Raw genomic sequence first — 18,914 nt, forward strand, 5'->3', positions numbered from 1 at the left:
ACAGATACTACTTCAGAATTTAAGGATGGAAAACAGTTTTTCAAGCCAGTAGTCCCAAGAATAAAGCTAGAATAGCCATTCTACTTTCACCCTAAAATGATCAAAAAAGATAAGGAGGGACCCTTCATATTCATCGTAGGTATGATCTACTAAGAGGAACTTTCAATTCTGAACGTCTATGCTCCAATTGCAAGGGCATCTACTTTCATACAAGAAACTTTACTAAAACTCAAAGCACACATTACACTGCACACAATTATAGTGGGAGATTTCACCACCCCACTCTCTGCAATGTAAAGATCATGGAAACAGAAACTAAACAAATACATGTTAAGACTAACAGAAGTTATTAAACAGATGGATTTAACACATATCTATAGAACTTTTTATCCTAAAACAAAAGGATATACCTTCTTCTCAGCACCTCATTGTACCTTCTCCAAAACTGACCATATGATTTGTCACAGATCAGGCCTCAACAGATAGAAGAAGATTGAAATAATTCATTGCATCCTATCAGATCACCGTGGACTAAGGCTGCTCCTCAATAACAACATAAACAGTAGAATGCCCACAGATACATGGAAGCTCAACAACACTCTACTCAATGATAACTTGGTTCAGGAAGAAATGAAGAAAGAAATTAAAGACTTTCTAGAGTTTAATGAAAATGAAGCTACAACATACCCAAACATATGGGACACAATGAAAGCAGTCCTAAGAGGAAAACTCATAGCTTTAAGTGCTTCCAAAAAGAAACTGAAGAGAGCATATACCAACACATCTGAAAGTTCTAGAACAAAAAGAAGCATATCCACCCTAGAGGAGTCAAAATCAGAAAATAATCAAACTCAGGGCTGAAATCAACCAAATAGAAACAAAAAGAACTATACAAAGAATCAACCAAACCAGGAGCTGGTTCTTTGAGAAAGTCAACAAAATAGATAAACCATTAGCAAGACTAACGAGAGGGCACAGAGACATCATCCTAATTACCAAGATTAGAAAGGAAAATGGAGACATAACAACAGACATTGAGGAAATCCAAAAAATCACAAGAGCCTACTACAAAAGCCTATACTCAACAAAACTGGAAAACCTGGATGAAATGGACAGTTTTCTAGACAGATACCATGTACCAAAGTTAAATCAAGATCATATCAATGATCTAAACAGTCCCATATCTGCTAATGAAATAGAAACAGTCATTAATAATCTCCCAACCAAAAATATCCCAGGACCAGATGAGTTTAGTGCAGAGTTTTATCAAGCCTTCAAAGAAGACCTAATACCAATACTCCTCAAACTATTCCACAATATAGAAACAGAAGGTACTCTACCCAATTCATTTTATGAAGCCATAATTACTCTTATACCTAAACCACAGAAAGATCTAATAAAGAAAGAAAACTTCAGACCAACTTCCCTTATTAATATAGATGCAAAAATAATAAAAATTTTGCAAACCAAATCCAAGAATACATCAAAACAATCATCCACCATGATCAAGTAGGCTTCATCCCATGGATGGAGTGATAGAAATCCATAAATGTAATTCACTATATAAACAAACTCAAAGAAAAAAGTCTTATGATCATCTCATTAGATGCTGAGAAAGCATTTAACAAAATCCAACATCCCTTCACAATAAATGTCTTGGAAATATCAGGAATTCAAGGCCCATACTTAAACATAATAAAAGCAATATACAGCAAACCAGTAGCCAACATCAAACTAAATGGAGAGAAATCTGAAGCAATCTCACTAAAATCAGGAACTAGACAAGGCTGCCCACTCTCTCCCTACCTATTCAATATTGTACTTTAAGTCCTCGCCAGAGCAATTAGACAACAAAAGGAGATCAAAGGGATATCCAAAGGAATTGAAAAGGAAGAAGTCAAATTATCACAATTTGCTGATAATATGATAGTATTATTACATGACCCCCCAAATTCCACCAGATAGGTCATAAACCTGATAAACAATTTCAGCAAAGTAGCTGGATATAAAATTAACTCAAGCAAATCAGTGGCTTTATTCTACACAAAGGATAAACAGGTTTAGAAAGAAGTTAGGGAAACAACACCCTTCACAGTAGTCACAAATAATACAAAATACCTTGGTGTGACTCTAACTAAGCAAGTAAAAGACCTGTTTGACAAAAACTTCAAGTCTCTGAAGAAGGAAATTGAAGAAGATCTCAGAAGATGGAAAGGTCTCCCATGCTCATAGATTGGCAGGATTAATATAGTAAAAATGGCCATCTTGCCAAAAGCAATCTACAGATTCAATGCAATCCCTATCAAAATTCCAACTCAATTCTTCACAGATTTAGAAAGTGCAGTTTGCAAATTCACCTAGAATATCAAAAAGTCAAGATAGCCAAAACTATTCTCAACAATAAAGGAACCTCTGGTGGAATCACCATCCCAGACCTTAAGGTGTACTACAAAGCAACTGTGATAAAAACTGCATAGTATTGGTACAGTGACAGGCATGTAGATCAATGGATTAGAATTGAAGACCCAGAAATGAACCCACAAACCTATGGCCACTTGAGCTTTGACAAAGGAGCTACAACCATCCAGTGGAAAAAAAGACAGCATTTTCAATAAATGGTGCTGACTCAACTGGCAGTTAGCATGTAAAAGAATGCACATTGATCCATTCCTATCTCCTTGTACAAAGCTCAAGTCCAAGTGGATCAAGGACCTCCACATCAAACCAGATACACTGAAACTAATAGAAAAGAAAGTGGGGAAGAGCTTCGAGCACATAGGCACAGGGGAAAATTTCCTGAACAGAAAGCCAATAGCTTATGTTCTAAGATCAAGAATTGACAGATGGGACCTCCTAAAATTGCAAAGCTTCTGTAAGACAAAACACACTGTCAATAGGACAAAACTGCAACCAACAAATTGGGAAAAGATCTTTACCAACCCTATATCTGATAGAGAGCTAATAATATCCAATATATACAAAGAACTCAAGAAGTTAGGCTCCAGAGAAACAAATAACCCTATTAAAAATGGGGTACAGAGCTAAACAAAGAATTCTCAACTGATGAATAGTAAATGATTGAGAAGAACGTAAAGAAATGTTCAACATTCTTAATCATCAGGGAAATGCAAATCAAAACAGCACTGAGATTCTACCTCACAACAGTCAGTATGGCTAGGATAAAAAACTCAGGTGACAGCAGATACTGGCGAGATTGTGGAGAAAGAGGAACACTCCTTCATTGGTGGTGGGACTTCAAGCTGGTACAACCACTCTAGAAATCAGTTTGGTTGTTCTTCCAGAAATTTGACATATTACTACCAGAGGACCCAACTATACCCCTCCTGGGCATATACCCAGAAGATGCTCCAACATGTAATAAGGACACATGCTCCACCATGTTCATAGCAGCCTTATTTATAATAGCCAGAAACTAGAAGGAATCCAGATGTCCCTCAACAGAGGAATGGATACAGAAATTGTGTTACATCTACATAATGGAGCAGTACTCAGCTATTAAAAAGAATGAATTTATGAAATGCTTAGAAAATTGATGGACCTGGAGAATATCATCCTGAGTGAGGTAATCCAATCACAAAAGAACACACATTCTATGTATTCTCTGATAAGTGGATATTAGCCCAGAAGATCAGAATACACAAAGTACAAACCACAAACCATATGAAACTCAAGAAGAAGGAAGACCAAAGTGTGGATACTTCATTCCTTCTTAAAAGAGGGAACAAAATACCCATGGATGGAGTTATAGAGACTAACTATGAAGCAGAGACTAAAGGAAGGACAATTCAGAGACTGCTCCACCTCAAATCCTTCCCATATTCAATCATCAAATCTAGACATTATTGTGGATGCCAGCAAGTGCTAGATGGTAGGAGCCTGATACAGCTGTCTCCTGAGAGGCTCTGACAGTACCTGACTAATATAGAAGTAGAGGCTCACAGTCATCCATTGGACTGAGTACAGGGTACCCAATGAAAGGGTTAGAGAAAGGACCCAAGGAGCTGAAGGGTTTGTAGCCCCTTAGGAGGAACAACAATATGAACTAACTAGTACCCTCAGAGCTCCCAGGAACTAAAACACTAACCAAAGAATACACATGGTGGGACTAATGACTCCAGCAGAATATGTATAACAGAGGATGGCCAAGTTGGTCATCAATGGGAGGAGAGGCCCTTGATCCTGTGAAGGTTCTATGCCCCAGTGTAGGGAAATGCCAGGGCCAGTAAGCAGGAGTGGGTGGGGTGGTGAGCAGGGGGAGGGAGGAGGGAACAGGGGCTTGTTTTAGTTTTTTTTTTTTATTTTGTTTTTTTTTTGGGGGGGTGGGGGGAGGGGAACCTGGGAAAGGAGATATTGTAATAAAGAAAACATCTAATTAAAAAAAAGAAAATAATTTATCACCCATATTTTTTAAAACATTTATAATTTCACTTATTTAATTCAAGTAAATAATTTACCACCCATATTATTCAAAACATTTATAATATCACTTATTTAACTCAAGTATAGATATCACTGTGCATTTGCCTACAAGAAACAGAAACTCAGGACAAGATATAACATGCCTATGTTCAGTAAGCTGAGAGAATAGAATCAGGATCTGAATCTGCGTCATAGTCTAATATCACCATATATCCTATAATTTGACTTAGTTTTCCTATATTTTCTGCCTAGCTAAATTTAAAGCTAGTTGTTGGAATTTGTAGTTAGGTACAAGATGAGAAGATGGGACATGAGGTCAAAAACCCAGATGCAGCAGCAGCAGGTACTCTAGGAACTAAGTTTGCAAGCCTGTAATAAAGAATTTCAGTTTGCACGAGAGTGCAGCTCTTCATTACTCTGAGCTTCCAGGAGGTAATCTTCAGTATTTGCTCAAAGTACGAATTAGAAATGTCATGTCATTCTGTAAAGTACAGCCAGGCCACAGAATCAAAATACATTGTGTGAACTATTGAAAATGAATAAAATATGTACTTAAAGAAAACTTTCCAAGAACTATGTGGACAGTATTTTGATCAAATAGAACCAGTCAACATGGAAAGTAGCAAATGTAATGCCACATTGCCATGGAGTAAGCAAGCAGTTATGCTCATAGAATGAGGCCACAATAAAAATGCTTAGGTAAGCTTCCTTAAATGGCAATGTGCCTCCATGCACACTGTCACACAATGTAAGGATAGTATATCCCAGCTCCATAAGAGGACAGGCTTTCTTAAGCATATCGTTCTGTGTCTAACTGTAATCCACACCTTTTCTGTAAGAAAGTGTATGCATGAATCTAATAGCTTTGAGTGATTTTTATGAATCCATCTACTACATTAATGAGCTAAATAAAGATAGTTTGGGAGAGTTGAGACTGAAGATGTCAGAAGTGAAGATAGACATGAGATGTGTGACCTAAAACTCCACCCTTTGGCTCCATGATTTGATGCTATGTATTTTAAACTAAAAGTCAACAGGTTCTTATAAAGAAGCTTCACAAGGGGAAGATGATTTATGGGCCTCCATTTCCTTTTGCTGACTCATTTTAAATTTTATCCAAGTTGTAGGATGCCGTCCCGCAGCTCCTACTTGCGTGGGGTTCCACGAACCGAGGATTTGGAAACCTGCAATGGGTGGCAGAGAAAAGAGACACGACGCCAGGAGAAAGGTTCTCATCAAGGCGTAACTTTACTTAGTGAACACGGAGTATATATACTTAGATAAGCACAGGCATGCATATTACATTCAGGTGAGAACAGACATTCGGCAGGATCAAAGCTAAAACTCTAACACAAAGGATTCCAGGACAGGATAGAGAGATCAAAGGTTCACGGCTTCCTAGGGAACTGGCCTCTGGTTCCGATTCATTAACATAGGCTCCAAACCCCCAGCGAGTTGAGTCTCTGGTTTCGGTTTCAGTGGGCACAGCAGGGCTCCCACACAAGTCTAATTTGCTTTTAAATAACCAAATCCAATGAGATATATGGGTCTGCTAGTAGACTCTCAATTTGGCACCTCTGGTTTTTTACTCTTTAATTTATTCACTTTTGGAGCACTAAACACACTTATACTTAAAATGAATTTCTTTTTAAAACATCAAAAATATAGTAATCTAAATCATGGAGATTTCTTTTCCTTTGAGGAAATTGTGTATAATCTATTCTTCTTAGGACTGTGACAAAAAACTTTGAAAACATTTCTTCCCCCCTCTGTCTTTATACTGCTTCTATCCACAAATTTACAAAAAAAGATTTAAACTATGTCAAATCTTAATTTCAAATGTTTAGAAATCTTGACCCTTCTGTTTATTACCAGGAGAAATAGTGGGAAGTGGATTAACTTACTAACATACTTCTCCATGAAACCAAATGCAGGAGAATGCTTGTCAGCAAATTACAGCTATATAGTACAACATAGGTAGTAATGATAGATGAAATGTTTTTCAGAAGTATATATCAAAATAATGTTATCAATTCTTACAATGACTTTATTTTAAAAAACTCAAAATATAGAAATATAAATCATTCAGATTTCTTTTCCTTTGAAGAAATTGTGTATAATCTATTCTTCTTAAGATTGTGACAAAAAAAACTTTGAAAACATGAGTTCAAAAATATATAAACAGGATTTCTCAATTATGTAAAACATAAGAATGCAATATGAATTATATGAGTGGATAGCTTCACAAACCTAAAATGAACAAAGGCAGCTGCACTATGAGACAGCTTGTCAGAAAGATACAAAGGCAGACAAATAAAAGGCAGGTGTATTCTGGAGTTCAAGGGAAGGGGAAAATTTAGGCCCAGGCATGATAGGAGTTGGATCCTACTGAGCTAGCTTATTGTCTGTTCTTACAAAGGCAGGCAGATCTTTGAATTCATTTACAATGTTAAGAAAAATGTGCTTGCTTGTCTTTTCCCAGGAACCAAGGGGTTAAGATAAAAGTAAATGCCCAGTGGTGGGATGATCAAGAGGGAACCTGGGGTAGAGGATTGAATTGATATGTAAATAAACCACTGGACTTTGATCTTCCAGAGTTGAGCTGTCTGGTGATCTTCAAAAAGCTGCCTTTACCAGAAGACAGGCTATCAGCTTGTACCCACAATTTGACTCCAGTCATTCTTTGTACTTCTCCTGAGTACCACTTCCTCAAGACCCCCCTCCAAGCTGATACTCGTCCTTTGCAATGCCTGTTCCCATCTTAGTAAATGAAATTTAAAGATTTAATGAAATCTCACTCAAAATTCCCATGACATTCTTCAAGAAACAGAAACCAAAATATCCTACAACTCTTATGGAAACACAAAAGACCCTTGCTAGCCAAAGAAACAATGAACACATACATGCACACACACACACACACACACACACACACACACACACACACACACATACACACACAAAACAAAAACAAGCAAACACACAAAAAAACAATGCTGGAGTGATTGCCATTCTACATTTCAAGATATGTTACAGAGCCATAGTAACAAAAAGAGCATGAAAACCTCCTTTAGGTGGACATCATTTCATTAAAAACTAATTTGTATTTCTTGGTGAGTCTTCATGTGATTTTTGTCACTAATGTCTTTATGAAATATCTATTTGAAACTTGGCTAAGTTTTCAAATGTTGGGTGGTTGTCTTTTTATTGTTCATGTATAAAAATGTTTTTGTAAAGTTGCAATTTCAAATATATTGTCTGGTATGAGTTACAAGCACCTAATTACAGTACTGGGTTTGTGGATTTCATTTTCTTAGTATATTGTAAAAAGAAAAATTTAAATTTTTAAGTGATCACTAATCAGAATTGGAACCATGAAGATCAGAGAATGAGTTAAGAATTTGCTCAGTTGTCTGTCACCAAGGCTTAGTGGATCACGTCCTCTGATTACTGTGCATTTCTAGACTGCATGTGAAAGAGACATACTTGAAGGGAGCTCTAAACTCTAGTCTATCTATAGGAACTCTTGTCTATCTTTAGGTTCTTTATCTAATTGGCACACACGCACGCGTGCGCACACACACACATTCTGGAAGACATGGTGGTTGTTGTGTAACAAGTGTAATTAAAAGATTTTGGTAAATTTTTTGCCCCATGAGACAAAGATCTTTGTAGAATTTGGTGGTCCAATGTAGGACCTTGAAAGGCAGCCTGGTTCCTGCTCGAGCACAGGCTGAAAACCCCTGTGACCATGAGGGATGGCAGTGGTTTTGCCATACTCCATGACACTGGGCTCCTAGTGGGATACAGTTTTATTCGTCTACTTTATGCCATGACGATTAATGTCTTAAAACCATGGACTACCACTTTTCATTGGATTCTGCCATAGGGAGCAATGGAATAGGCTTTTGCCTAAAGAGCCGGCCATCATCTCTCAGCACTCCCAGCCATGGCTTCCACCAAGCCATGCCACCCAAACAAGCCAAGCACCCCCGACCCCCACCGATCCACCCCTATCCTCTTTTACCTTCAGCCCCAGGCTAGATCCAGCCCTTGGGGTCCCTACTCCATTCTCAGCTTTTCTGTGGTATCCAATGGCTCCTGAGTGACCAAGAGCCTGAGAATCAACCCTGGCCTCCCTGCAGGCCTAGGGACCACTAAGCCAGCCTGGCTCTCCCTGGGACCTCACACAGTGATCCTCCACCCCCAGGACAGTGTTCTGCAGCTTCCTAGAGCTGGCTGGTATGGGGTAAGCACAGTCAAATCTTACTGCGTCCTGCCTCCACCAACAGTCTGAGACCTATGGCTGAGTGGATGCGGAACCCTCTTAACCTTATGTTCAATGTAAAGAAGAGCTTCCTTCTGTGCATGAGAGGCTTTATGATGGTTAAACTACAAGTTTTCTTTCCTCTTTTTACCTCTCTGTACTTTAGTACAATGCCCTTATTTTTCCACTGTATATTGTTTTGTCATCTAGGAGAATTTCTGCTTATTGGATTCAAAGTGAAGGTTCCCTCCATATTTGACACTATGCTGCAGTTGTTTCTTCAGAAGTGAGTATAAACTGATGCTATGATTTCTTTCCAATATTTTCTTACCCATCATTACATAATGATGGGAGCCAATTTCATCATAAAAGAAACTGGAATTGTGATCAATTTTGGTGATTCGTAATCCTGGAACCTACATCTTAAACAATGTTTTGTCAACACCCAAGACCACCTTGATAAACAATGATATCATCAAACCCTCCCTCAATAAAAATGGATTCTTTATAAAAGTATTGTGAAGTAGTACTGGAGCTTTATATTGAAACAAGATTCTAATACCCATTGTAGAAAGGGAATCTGTTTATCAATAATATTTTATTCAGAAGAAATATTTGTTAAAATATGTATCTTGCTTACTGCCCATGAATAATGAAACACTGCGTGTTTAGCATGGTATTCTATAAAGCAGTTATTCTATTTAAGCTCATTTATACATAAGTTCTTCTCTTAATCAAGGAAAAACTGGAAGAATACAAGTCATAGGCTCACTGTCAAACTTCCTTGCAAAAAAATATTACTACACGATCTCGAATCTGTTTGGTTCTCACCCCATAAATAAGTGGGTTAAGAGCAGGTGGAATGATCACATACAAGTTAGCAAGGAGGATGTGGATATACCGTGGAATGTTGTGTCCAAATCGATGAGTCAAGAAGGAGAAAAAGGCTGGAGTGAAGAAAGCCAAGATCACACACACATGGGAACCACAGGTATTAAGGGCTTTGAGCCTGGCTTCCCAGGATGGGAGTTTGAATACAGCATGAAGAATTTTCACATAGGACAGAGCAATCAAAATAACATCCAGAAGTATCATAGATATGAGTATTAATCCAAATAATACATTAACTTTGATGCTGACACATGCCAGTCGGGCAATGCCCATATGCTCACAATATGTGTGTGGTATGATATTATGTCCACAGAATGAAAGCCTTAGAATGAGAAATATAAGTGGAAAAACCAAAATGAAATTTTTAAATAGTCCAACTCCAGCAATAATGCAGATAGTTCTACTGGTAAGAATTGTGTTATATCTGAGAGGGTTACAGATGGCAATGTAGCGATCAAAGGCCATAGCTACAAGCATGAATGTTTCAATCCCTGTAAACAGATGTATGAAAAACATTTGAGCTACACAGTCCCTAAAGGCAATCTTGTGGAAGCCAAACCAGAATATGCCAAGTGCTCTGGGAACGGTTGCTGTAGACAGGCCCAAGTCAGTCAAAGCCAGCATGGCCAATAAGTAGAACATAGGCTGGTGAAGGCTGTGCTCAAGATGGATTACAAAGAGAATAATGACATTCCCTAGGACAGCAATAAGATAGACTGTTCCAAATGGTAAACCAAGCCAGAACTGCAACTCTTCCAGTCCTGGGATTCCCAAGAGCAGGAAGGATGAAGGGTGAATCCACGAGCTGTTGACTGGAGACATACTATCAGGAGCCTCTGATGGGCAGACTCATCTGAAGGAATCTACATAGGATTTGACAACACTTCATCAGCACTAGTAATGAATAAGAACAGAAAGGATGTCACTGGCGTTTCTTCTCACCGACTGTACAAATATGTTTACTTCATATTTCCTCTCTTTTTCTTTTCACTCACATAAATAGAATATGAACGTGACTATTTCTTAACAAGTATATGAATATTTAGACTGTGTTCCAAATAAGCTAAATGAAGTTTTGTCTTTATATAAACCAAGTCTAATGGGAAGATGAACCTAGCCTACACAAGCTTCTGAATAGGCTGTAACATTTTGAAATATATACTTATGAAATGTGGGGAAGTGTTATCCAACTGATATATGCTTATAAGCTCAGATCACAGATAATATTGTAGCTTTCCCAAATATCATTCAAATGGCACTTATTTAACTAGAAATGTGAGCAAAAAACATATGCCATGGCCAACATTCACATATAATGAGTAAAACTCTTTCCTGCTCCTTAAATTGCCTGTAAATAACTATAATCTGGGGACAAAGCTAACCAAAAACATAGCTATCAACTAAAGGTCCAATGCCATGTATGGGTTACCTCTTTTCTGAGTGGTTGTCTACAAGCTACTGCCATTATTTTTGGTTACCCTATAGAACATGATGATAAGATATTACTTCTGAAGACATTACTCATTTGAATTATATAACATGAAAAAATCAAACCAGTACTGACCTGGAAGCTCCATCCTTCCTGGATAATTTTCATAAAACTGGGAGATGCTATGTACACTACAAGAGAAAAAAATAGCAAGCATCTTTGATTTCCAGTAACAATTCATCTGGCAAGATAAACTCACTAGTGTAATAGTAACATAAATAGTATGTAAGAAATAAAACATTATTTCATTTGATTTAAAGCCTGTTCCAGAAGCTGAAGAATTGACTCAGTGATGAAAATTCATACTGGTCTTCCAGTGACCTAACTTAGTTAGGTCCCACCACTTACATAAGGCAGCTTACTATAACATAATACACCAGCTTCAGGGGAATGTGCCCAAAACTTTGGTCTCCATGGTCATTGAATTCACATGCATGTACACACACAAGAGAGAGAGAGAATTATAGTAATAATAATGTCCACTCCACAAAATAGAACTAATGTCTGGCATTATTAAATGGGCCCAAATTCCATGGCTTGTCAAGTGACAACCCCTAAAGAAGAACAAAATATGAAGTGAATATCATAGTATTCTTATCTTTATATCCATAGATCTAGTTATTTCCCAACACTTACCAAAGAAGAAAATAAATTGTACATGCATGTATGAAATTCTTAGTTTTTTCAAACTGTATTAACCCTTTTACTTTTTCTGCATTTGTGTTTTTTGTTTGGTCACCAATGGGTGAAGTTCATTGTTTTGATCTTTGGAATAAGGATCATAAATTATGAGGCCACGGTTTCTCAATATTAAATGCAATATAATTGAACTTGGATATGAAAATATTACTTTCTGAGAAACTAACTCAGTGTTTAAGCACTAACCCTTGGACTTTCATTTATGTCTTCTATTCCCCAACTCAGTATTATTTGCTCACTTCTTTCTAAAATAATCCATATCATATCAAACCTGGTTCCAATCACAGGAAACAAATGATGATATTACTATTGCTGTCATCATGATTACCATGAGAATTTAACCATTATTAAAATAATAATTCCATGAAATGATTTGAAGTTTAAGATTGTAATATTTGCTACACAAAAAGGAAGGTAAGAAACAGTATAGTTACTGAATTAATGAAGTTTCCTCACATCTGCAGCCAAGGAATACATCTACCCTCAACATGAAGCTATTGTATGACATCTTGATGGTGCCAGACTTCTTCTCAAAGTTTTTTCCCATGGACTTGTGCTATAGTACAAATACTTCATCTTTCATTTGTTTCTTGGACTGCATTTCTCATTATAATAAGTACTACTAGATTCCACCCAAATTATTCCTGAAATGCTTTATATTACTTCTGATGTCTCTTACAATTGTAGTCAGTTAAAATTTACCTGAAATATATTCCCTCCAATCCTATTCTCCAGGACTTTTATCATGATGTCACATTTTTAAATAATTGATCACTAGCTCCATTATCAGGTCTGGAACTTACATTTGTTGACTGAAGATTAAATATATGGTAAATTTTTTATTTTAATTCTTGATTAAAAGTCCATATGTTACAAGGATAAGAGCAGAATCACGTTATCTATCTGGTGTTTGGGAATGTAGAAACAAGAATGTAAATGAATTCTCATGAGAAGAGTTGGTAGGTATATGAAGAGATGAGTCTTGTCAGAAGTCCTCATGACACTGGGGCGTTCAGCAAGTGTGGTATAACACAGAGAGATTAGTCAAAGTAAACTAAATAAAGTTTAAGAAGTGGCTGACCATAACAATCAGAAAGTCAAAATAACTAATGGATTTTATGCATAGTTCACCTTCATAAAAAGTCGGGTGTTTTGTACTATTGTGCAAGCTGTATCAATGTGAAAAGCCATTTGAAAACCACTGAAAAGGTGACTTAGTGTTGCATTTTCTAAAATCTGAGACAAGTCACTCTTTATAATGTTGATTTGTTTTAACATACATGATTCTTTTCTCAACATTATGGTGTCAAAACCAACAAGATTATACAAAGAGAAAAGAAATGAGGTCTGAACCTTGCAAAATCTACCAGTAGAGAATAATGGTTGCTAGAAAATTTAAGAGGAATCTGTTAGGAGAAAAACAGACCCAGAAAAGAAATAGGAAAGAATTGCTGCAGACAGCCTCATTCGGCATGTCACCTACTGAGAACTTCTTCCTGGGAGATCTTCATTCATACTTAAAATTAATGACAAAAACATGGGACTGGTAAAGCCTAAAGAAGCATAAAGAAGCATTAAGTGGATGAAACAGCTTGTATTGCATATTTATTTGTATATAATAATGTTTAACATATATATGTTACAATACTATTTGAAGAAAAGATCTGTGAACTGAGGGAGAACTGGGGGTCTCTGGAGGGGTTGGAAGGAGAAGAAAGAGAAAGACAATCATGTAAGCACATTACACAGCCATGATACATGAAATTCTAAAAAAATAGATTTCAGAAATATGAGTAATAAAACAACAAAGACAAAATTAAAGAAAACTTGGAAACATGTTTTTTCTTTTTTCTTTTTGAAAGCCAACAGACAAGGAGTAACTGGGACCAGCAAAATCCAGGAACACAGGAACTCTGCCAGCCCAGTGGCTCAGGTTGCTTCCAGTCTGTCTGGGCTAGCCAGTGCCCTGAGCAGACCTTGGGCTCAAGCTCCACAGCCAGTCCCACAACACCCAGAGGAAGCTCCACTCCCAGGTGCTCTAACAAGCCCAGTATCAGAGGTGAGGAGGACACAACATCTGTCCCAACACTGGGAGTAACTGGGACCAACAGAACTCAGGCACAAAGGAACTCTGCCAGCCCAGTGGCTTAGGTTGCTTCCAGTCTGTCTGAGGCAGCGGAGCCCTGAGCAGATCTTGGGCACGAGCTCCACAGCCAGTCCCACAACACTCAGAGGAAGCTCCACTTCTAGGCGCTCTAACAAGCCCAGGATCATAGTATCACAGAGACAGCTTGACTCTGAGGAGTTCTGACACAACCAGGATCACAGGAAGGATAGAGTCCAGGCAGATTTAGCAAGGGCAGGTAACACTAGAGATAACCAGATGGCAGGAGGCAGGAGGTAAGAAAATAAGCAACAGAAACCAAGGTCACTTGGCATCATCACCACAATTCTCCCACCATAGCAATTCCTGGACACACTATCACACCAGAAAAAGCAAGATTCAGATATAAAATCATTTCTCAAGATGACGATTCAGGACTTTAAGAAATACATAAATAGCACCCTCAAAGAAATTCAGGAGAACACAGGTAAACAGCTAGAATCCCTTAAAGAGGAAACACAAAAATCCCTTAAAGAACTACAGGAAAATACAATCAAACACATGAAGGAAATGAGCAAAACCATCCAGAATCTAAAAATGGAAATAGAACCAATAAAGGAATCAGAAAGAGAGACAACCCTGGAGATACAAAACCTAGGAAACAAATCAGGAGTCATAGATGCAAGCATCACCAATAGAATACAAGAGATAAAAGAGAGAATCTCAGGGGCAGAAGACACCATAGAAAACATTGACACAACAGTCAAAGAAAATGCAAAAAGCGAAAAGCTCTTAATCCCAAACATCCTCCTGGATGAGAAGACCAAACCTAAGGATAATAGGTATAGAAGAGAAAGAAGACTCCCAAGGTAATGGGCTAGTAAATATCTTTAACAAAATTGTAGAAGAAAACTTCCCTAACCTAAAGAAAGAGATGCCCATGAATATACAAGAAGCCTACAGAACTCCAAATAGACTGGACCAGAAAAGAAATTCCTCCTGCTACATAGTAATCAAAACACCAAGTGCACTAAACAGAGAAAGAATTTCCAGTAAAGGAAAAAGGTCAAGTAACATATAAAGGCAGGCCTATCAGAATTACACCAGACTTCTCATCAGAGACTATGAAAGCTAGAAGATCCTGGGCAGATGTCATACAGACCCTACAAGAACACAAATGCCAGCCCAGGCTACTATACCCAGCAAAACTCTCAATTACCATAGATAGAGTAAACAAGATATTCCATGACAAAACAAAATTTACACAATACCTTTCCACAAATCCAACCCTACAAAGGATAATAGATGGAAAACATCAACATAAGGAGCAAAACTACACCCTAGAAGAAGCAAGAAAGTAATCTTTCAACAAATCCACACAAACCTAATTCCACCTCTTACAATAAAAACAACAGGAAGTAACAATTACTTTTTCTTAGCATCTTAATATGAAAATTAATATTACCAACATATCCTAGTCGATTGAAATCCAAAAGTATGAGGAATTAGGAATTTGTTGATTGTCATCCAATGATCTCTCTAATTTGGTAATTGGAGAAACAGGTCCAATATTGTACAATGCATACACACTTTCAGCTTGTTTGTTCGTGACAATGTCTTGCTGTGTACAACATAATGTCCTTGAAATCTTGCTTCTCTTATCTCAGCCTCTCTATTAGTAGTATTGTTTATTCCATGTTTTTACACTATACTATGGTTTTCAGAACAGCTTACATTTTTCAAAAGTATTTATACAGCCAAAAGAACATAGGCAATTAAATTGGGAGGTAGCTTATAAGAGAACAACAAAGAGTGAGACTAAATGCTTTGCTTGATGTTTGTAACTCTTATATCAAGTTTGAAGAAGAGGACTTTATAAGTTATTCTTTCCCTGAGATGAATGCTTTTCCAAATTATCACAGTTAATGAACCAAATTCTTACCTTTACCTAATGTCTGTGCCACCCTCCAAGCAGAACCATTGTTCATTGAAACAGTTGGTGAATGACTTTATGGATAGCCCATCTTAATACATATACCATTTCTTAAATGAATGTAACCTGTTCTCTGTGGCCTGAGAATAAAGTCACTCACTCAAGTCAAATAGCTTTGATCATTACATGAAGTCTATATCCAAAAATCGTGCCTACAATTCATTCCTTGGCGCAGCAGAACTGTCAACTCTCAGCTTAGCTACGATGGAGGTAAAATCCTTTGATAATGTGAGGGTCATTGAAGTACAGCCTTATTACAATGAAATCCAATCTCTAAAAATTGTTCTTATCTTGGGCTTGTACCACATTAAGAGCCAAGATTTTAAGCTCTACTAAATACAAAACAAACAAACAAACAAACAAAAGACTTTATATATTTATGTTCATTTAAGAAAATACTAGTAGTGATATATTATTTTAAAATATGCAGTTAATATGTTTGGAGTTATTTAAAATTTATATTGAGAAAAACGTATGTATTTTCAGTATTGTTGTAGACAAACATCTACATAAGACTTTTAAATTGATTGTTGTTTTATATCAAACAACTTTTATAATACTCATTTTTATTGTTATGATATTTTATAAATTTTAAAGAAATGACATAAAGGATATTGTAGGTATTGAAGGTGGGGTCGCTGGGAGGAGTTGGGGTACAAAAGGGAAACAAGAATATGATTTAATTCTATTTACTTAAGATATGCTTTAAATGTTAACAAATTCAAATAAATTGAAATCATGTATCTTTTCTCATCATAATGCAATAAACATAAAGCAATATAAAAAGAAAAAAAGAAAACCAACAGACCATATTTGTTTGACATTTTTTCTTGGCCTCTCAGTTTTATTCTATTTATTGATATGTCTCTTCTTATGGCAACATTACCTTCTTTTGATTACTGTATTACTAGTATGGCTTGAAACATGGGAGAATAGTTTTCTTGCAATTTACACATTGTCAAAAAATTTTGGTTAGTTTTAAACCTTTAAGTTTCCATATGAATTTTAAAATAAGCTCATGTGTTTCCACAGAGAAATCAGATGGAATTTCTGTTCTTTTTCTTTGCACTTAATTTTCTCTGCTTCTAATATGTATGAGTATTGATGAGTATTAGCATTTAACATCTTCCAGTCCATAAACAAGAGATGCTTTTACACATTCTTTTTTAGCTAGCTTTTAATAGTGATTGTATTGCTTTTAGTCATACACTTTTTACATTAATTACTCCTATTATGTTTTTTTGTTATCTAATGGAACTGTAATTTCATTTGTTCCTAGTCTATTGAGAGACTTTCTATTCCTTCTTTTGTCATGTTCAGTCATCTATGTCATCTAGAAATTTATCTGTTTCATAACATTATATAAATTTAAGTTCACAGCAGACCATTAAAGTTACTTTTATTGACATGTAATTCATAATAACTCATTCCCGACTTTAGTGATTTGAGCCTTCCCTACTCTTGGTTAGCCTAATGTTTGTGAATTAAAACAATTTCTATAACGTACAAGCTTTCCCAAGCTGTCTTCAAATTCCCTATGTATCTGAGGATGACTCTGAGCTTCTGATTCTCCTGTCTTCAACTCATCAGTGCCAGGATTATAGGTATAAGCTGCCACACCTGGTTTATATGGTGCTAGGCATTGAACCCAGGCCTCCATGCATTCTAAGTGAGCATACTACCAACTGAACCACATGTTTTTTCAAGTATTCTCCAGTGTTGGGGAAAAATGTTTTCTCTAAGACCAGAGTTGAACCTCCATAAAAATAAAGGAGCAGACCTAAGTTGGAACAGCCACTGAGGTCTCAGACTTTCAGTGTCTAAGGGAAATCTGTTATCTTCATACTCAAGGCTATTTATGTCAACTCAGGGAAGATTTTGCTACCCAACTCATGCAAAAATAGATAGAAGTGTAGCTGTAAATACATCTTTGAGGAATAGGGGTTGTTTTGTAGCTCAGTAGTACAGATATTACCCAGTATATGCAAGGAAACAATACTTTAACAACAACTTAAAAAGTGCATTATTCATTATCTGATATAGGCAGAGTAAACTTTAGACCAAAAAAAGATTAATGTCAGGTCAATTGCTCTATTTATGAGATGAGAATGATCAATGCTTATTTAAAAAAAAAAAACTCATAATTTAGATTGTACTTTTTATTTACTTGCTATAATTATTACTATTTTCATTTTGGCTTTTTTTGCTTTTTATTTTTTATTTATTTTATTTTATTGTTATTTTTATTTTTTTTGGCAGGGGATGTGGAGGATAGGGTCTCTCGATGTAATAGCCCTTGCCATCCTGGGTTCTGCTCTGCAGATCAGGCTGAAATTGAAATTAGAGATTTTCCTGCTTCTGCCTCACATGTGCTGGAATTAAAGCTATGTACCAACACTGCCTGGCGACTGTGCTGGAATAGCAGAATAATTTAGGAGAATATGATACAAGGGCCAACACACACATGTAGACACCTATAAGAATGGGAAATACAGTGAATGCTTTTCAAACATTGCCTGTACATATTTGGAATTGGGTAGGATTGAATTACTTTAGTTCTTCAACATGAATTAGAAAGAGTTAAGGAAAAAAGTTATAATTTGGAAAAAACTAAGAATACTCTTCCTGTGTTAAATAATTTTCAAATCACCAGTAAAATAATACATTTTAGTAAAACTTCTCTACAAGAGAAAGAGCCAAGAAAAAGGAGAGTAACAAAGAGAGAGGAGGATAGACAGGACAGAAAACAGAAAAAAAGGAGAGAGGTTGAGGAGAAATGCAACAACACTGCAGAAAAAGTAACAATGAGCTTAGTTAGAATTTATTAAAGACTTCCATCATTCAAAATTAGTTATATATATATCATAAAAAAATCACATAAACAAAACAATAAAGAGCAGATTCTACTGAAATTCTACCAATTAGAAATAAGCACATGAACATTTTGTCTCCTCCAAATTAATATTTGAATTATATACAAATAATGAAGGGATTAAATCAATAGATCTTACTTCAAGACATCAATTTTTTT

General features: G+C 36.4%; 2 protein-coding genes across 2 annotated transcripts in view; both read right to left on the reverse strand.

Moving 5' to 3' along the window:
* LOC116100774 (olfactory receptor 52E8) overlaps positions 1 to 18,914 on the reverse strand; it is a 51,365-nt gene that overhangs the window by 12,663 nt on the left and 19,788 nt on the right. The gene's annotated exons all lie outside the window — the stretch shown is intronic.
* Positions 9,482 to 10,420, reverse strand: LOC116100775 (olfactory receptor 52E8-like). The gene has a single exon (XM_031384508.1). The coding sequence runs from the start codon at positions 10,418 to 10,420 to the stop codon at positions 9,482 to 9,484; it is 939 nt and encodes a 312-aa protein (XP_031240368.1).

The sequence above is a fragment of the Mastomys coucha genome, unplaced genomic scaffold (assembly GCF_008632895.1).
Source record: "Mastomys coucha isolate ucsf_1 unplaced genomic scaffold, UCSF_Mcou_1 pScaffold21, whole genome shotgun sequence".
Classification (NCBI taxonomy): Eukaryota; Metazoa; Chordata; class Mammalia; order Rodentia; family Muridae; genus Mastomys; species Mastomys coucha.

Coding starts and splice junctions, on each gene's coding strand:
- LOC116100775 (XM_031384508.1), bottom strand. CDS start 10,420: ATGTCTCCAGTCAACAGCTCGTGGATTCACCCTTCATCCTTCCTGCTC.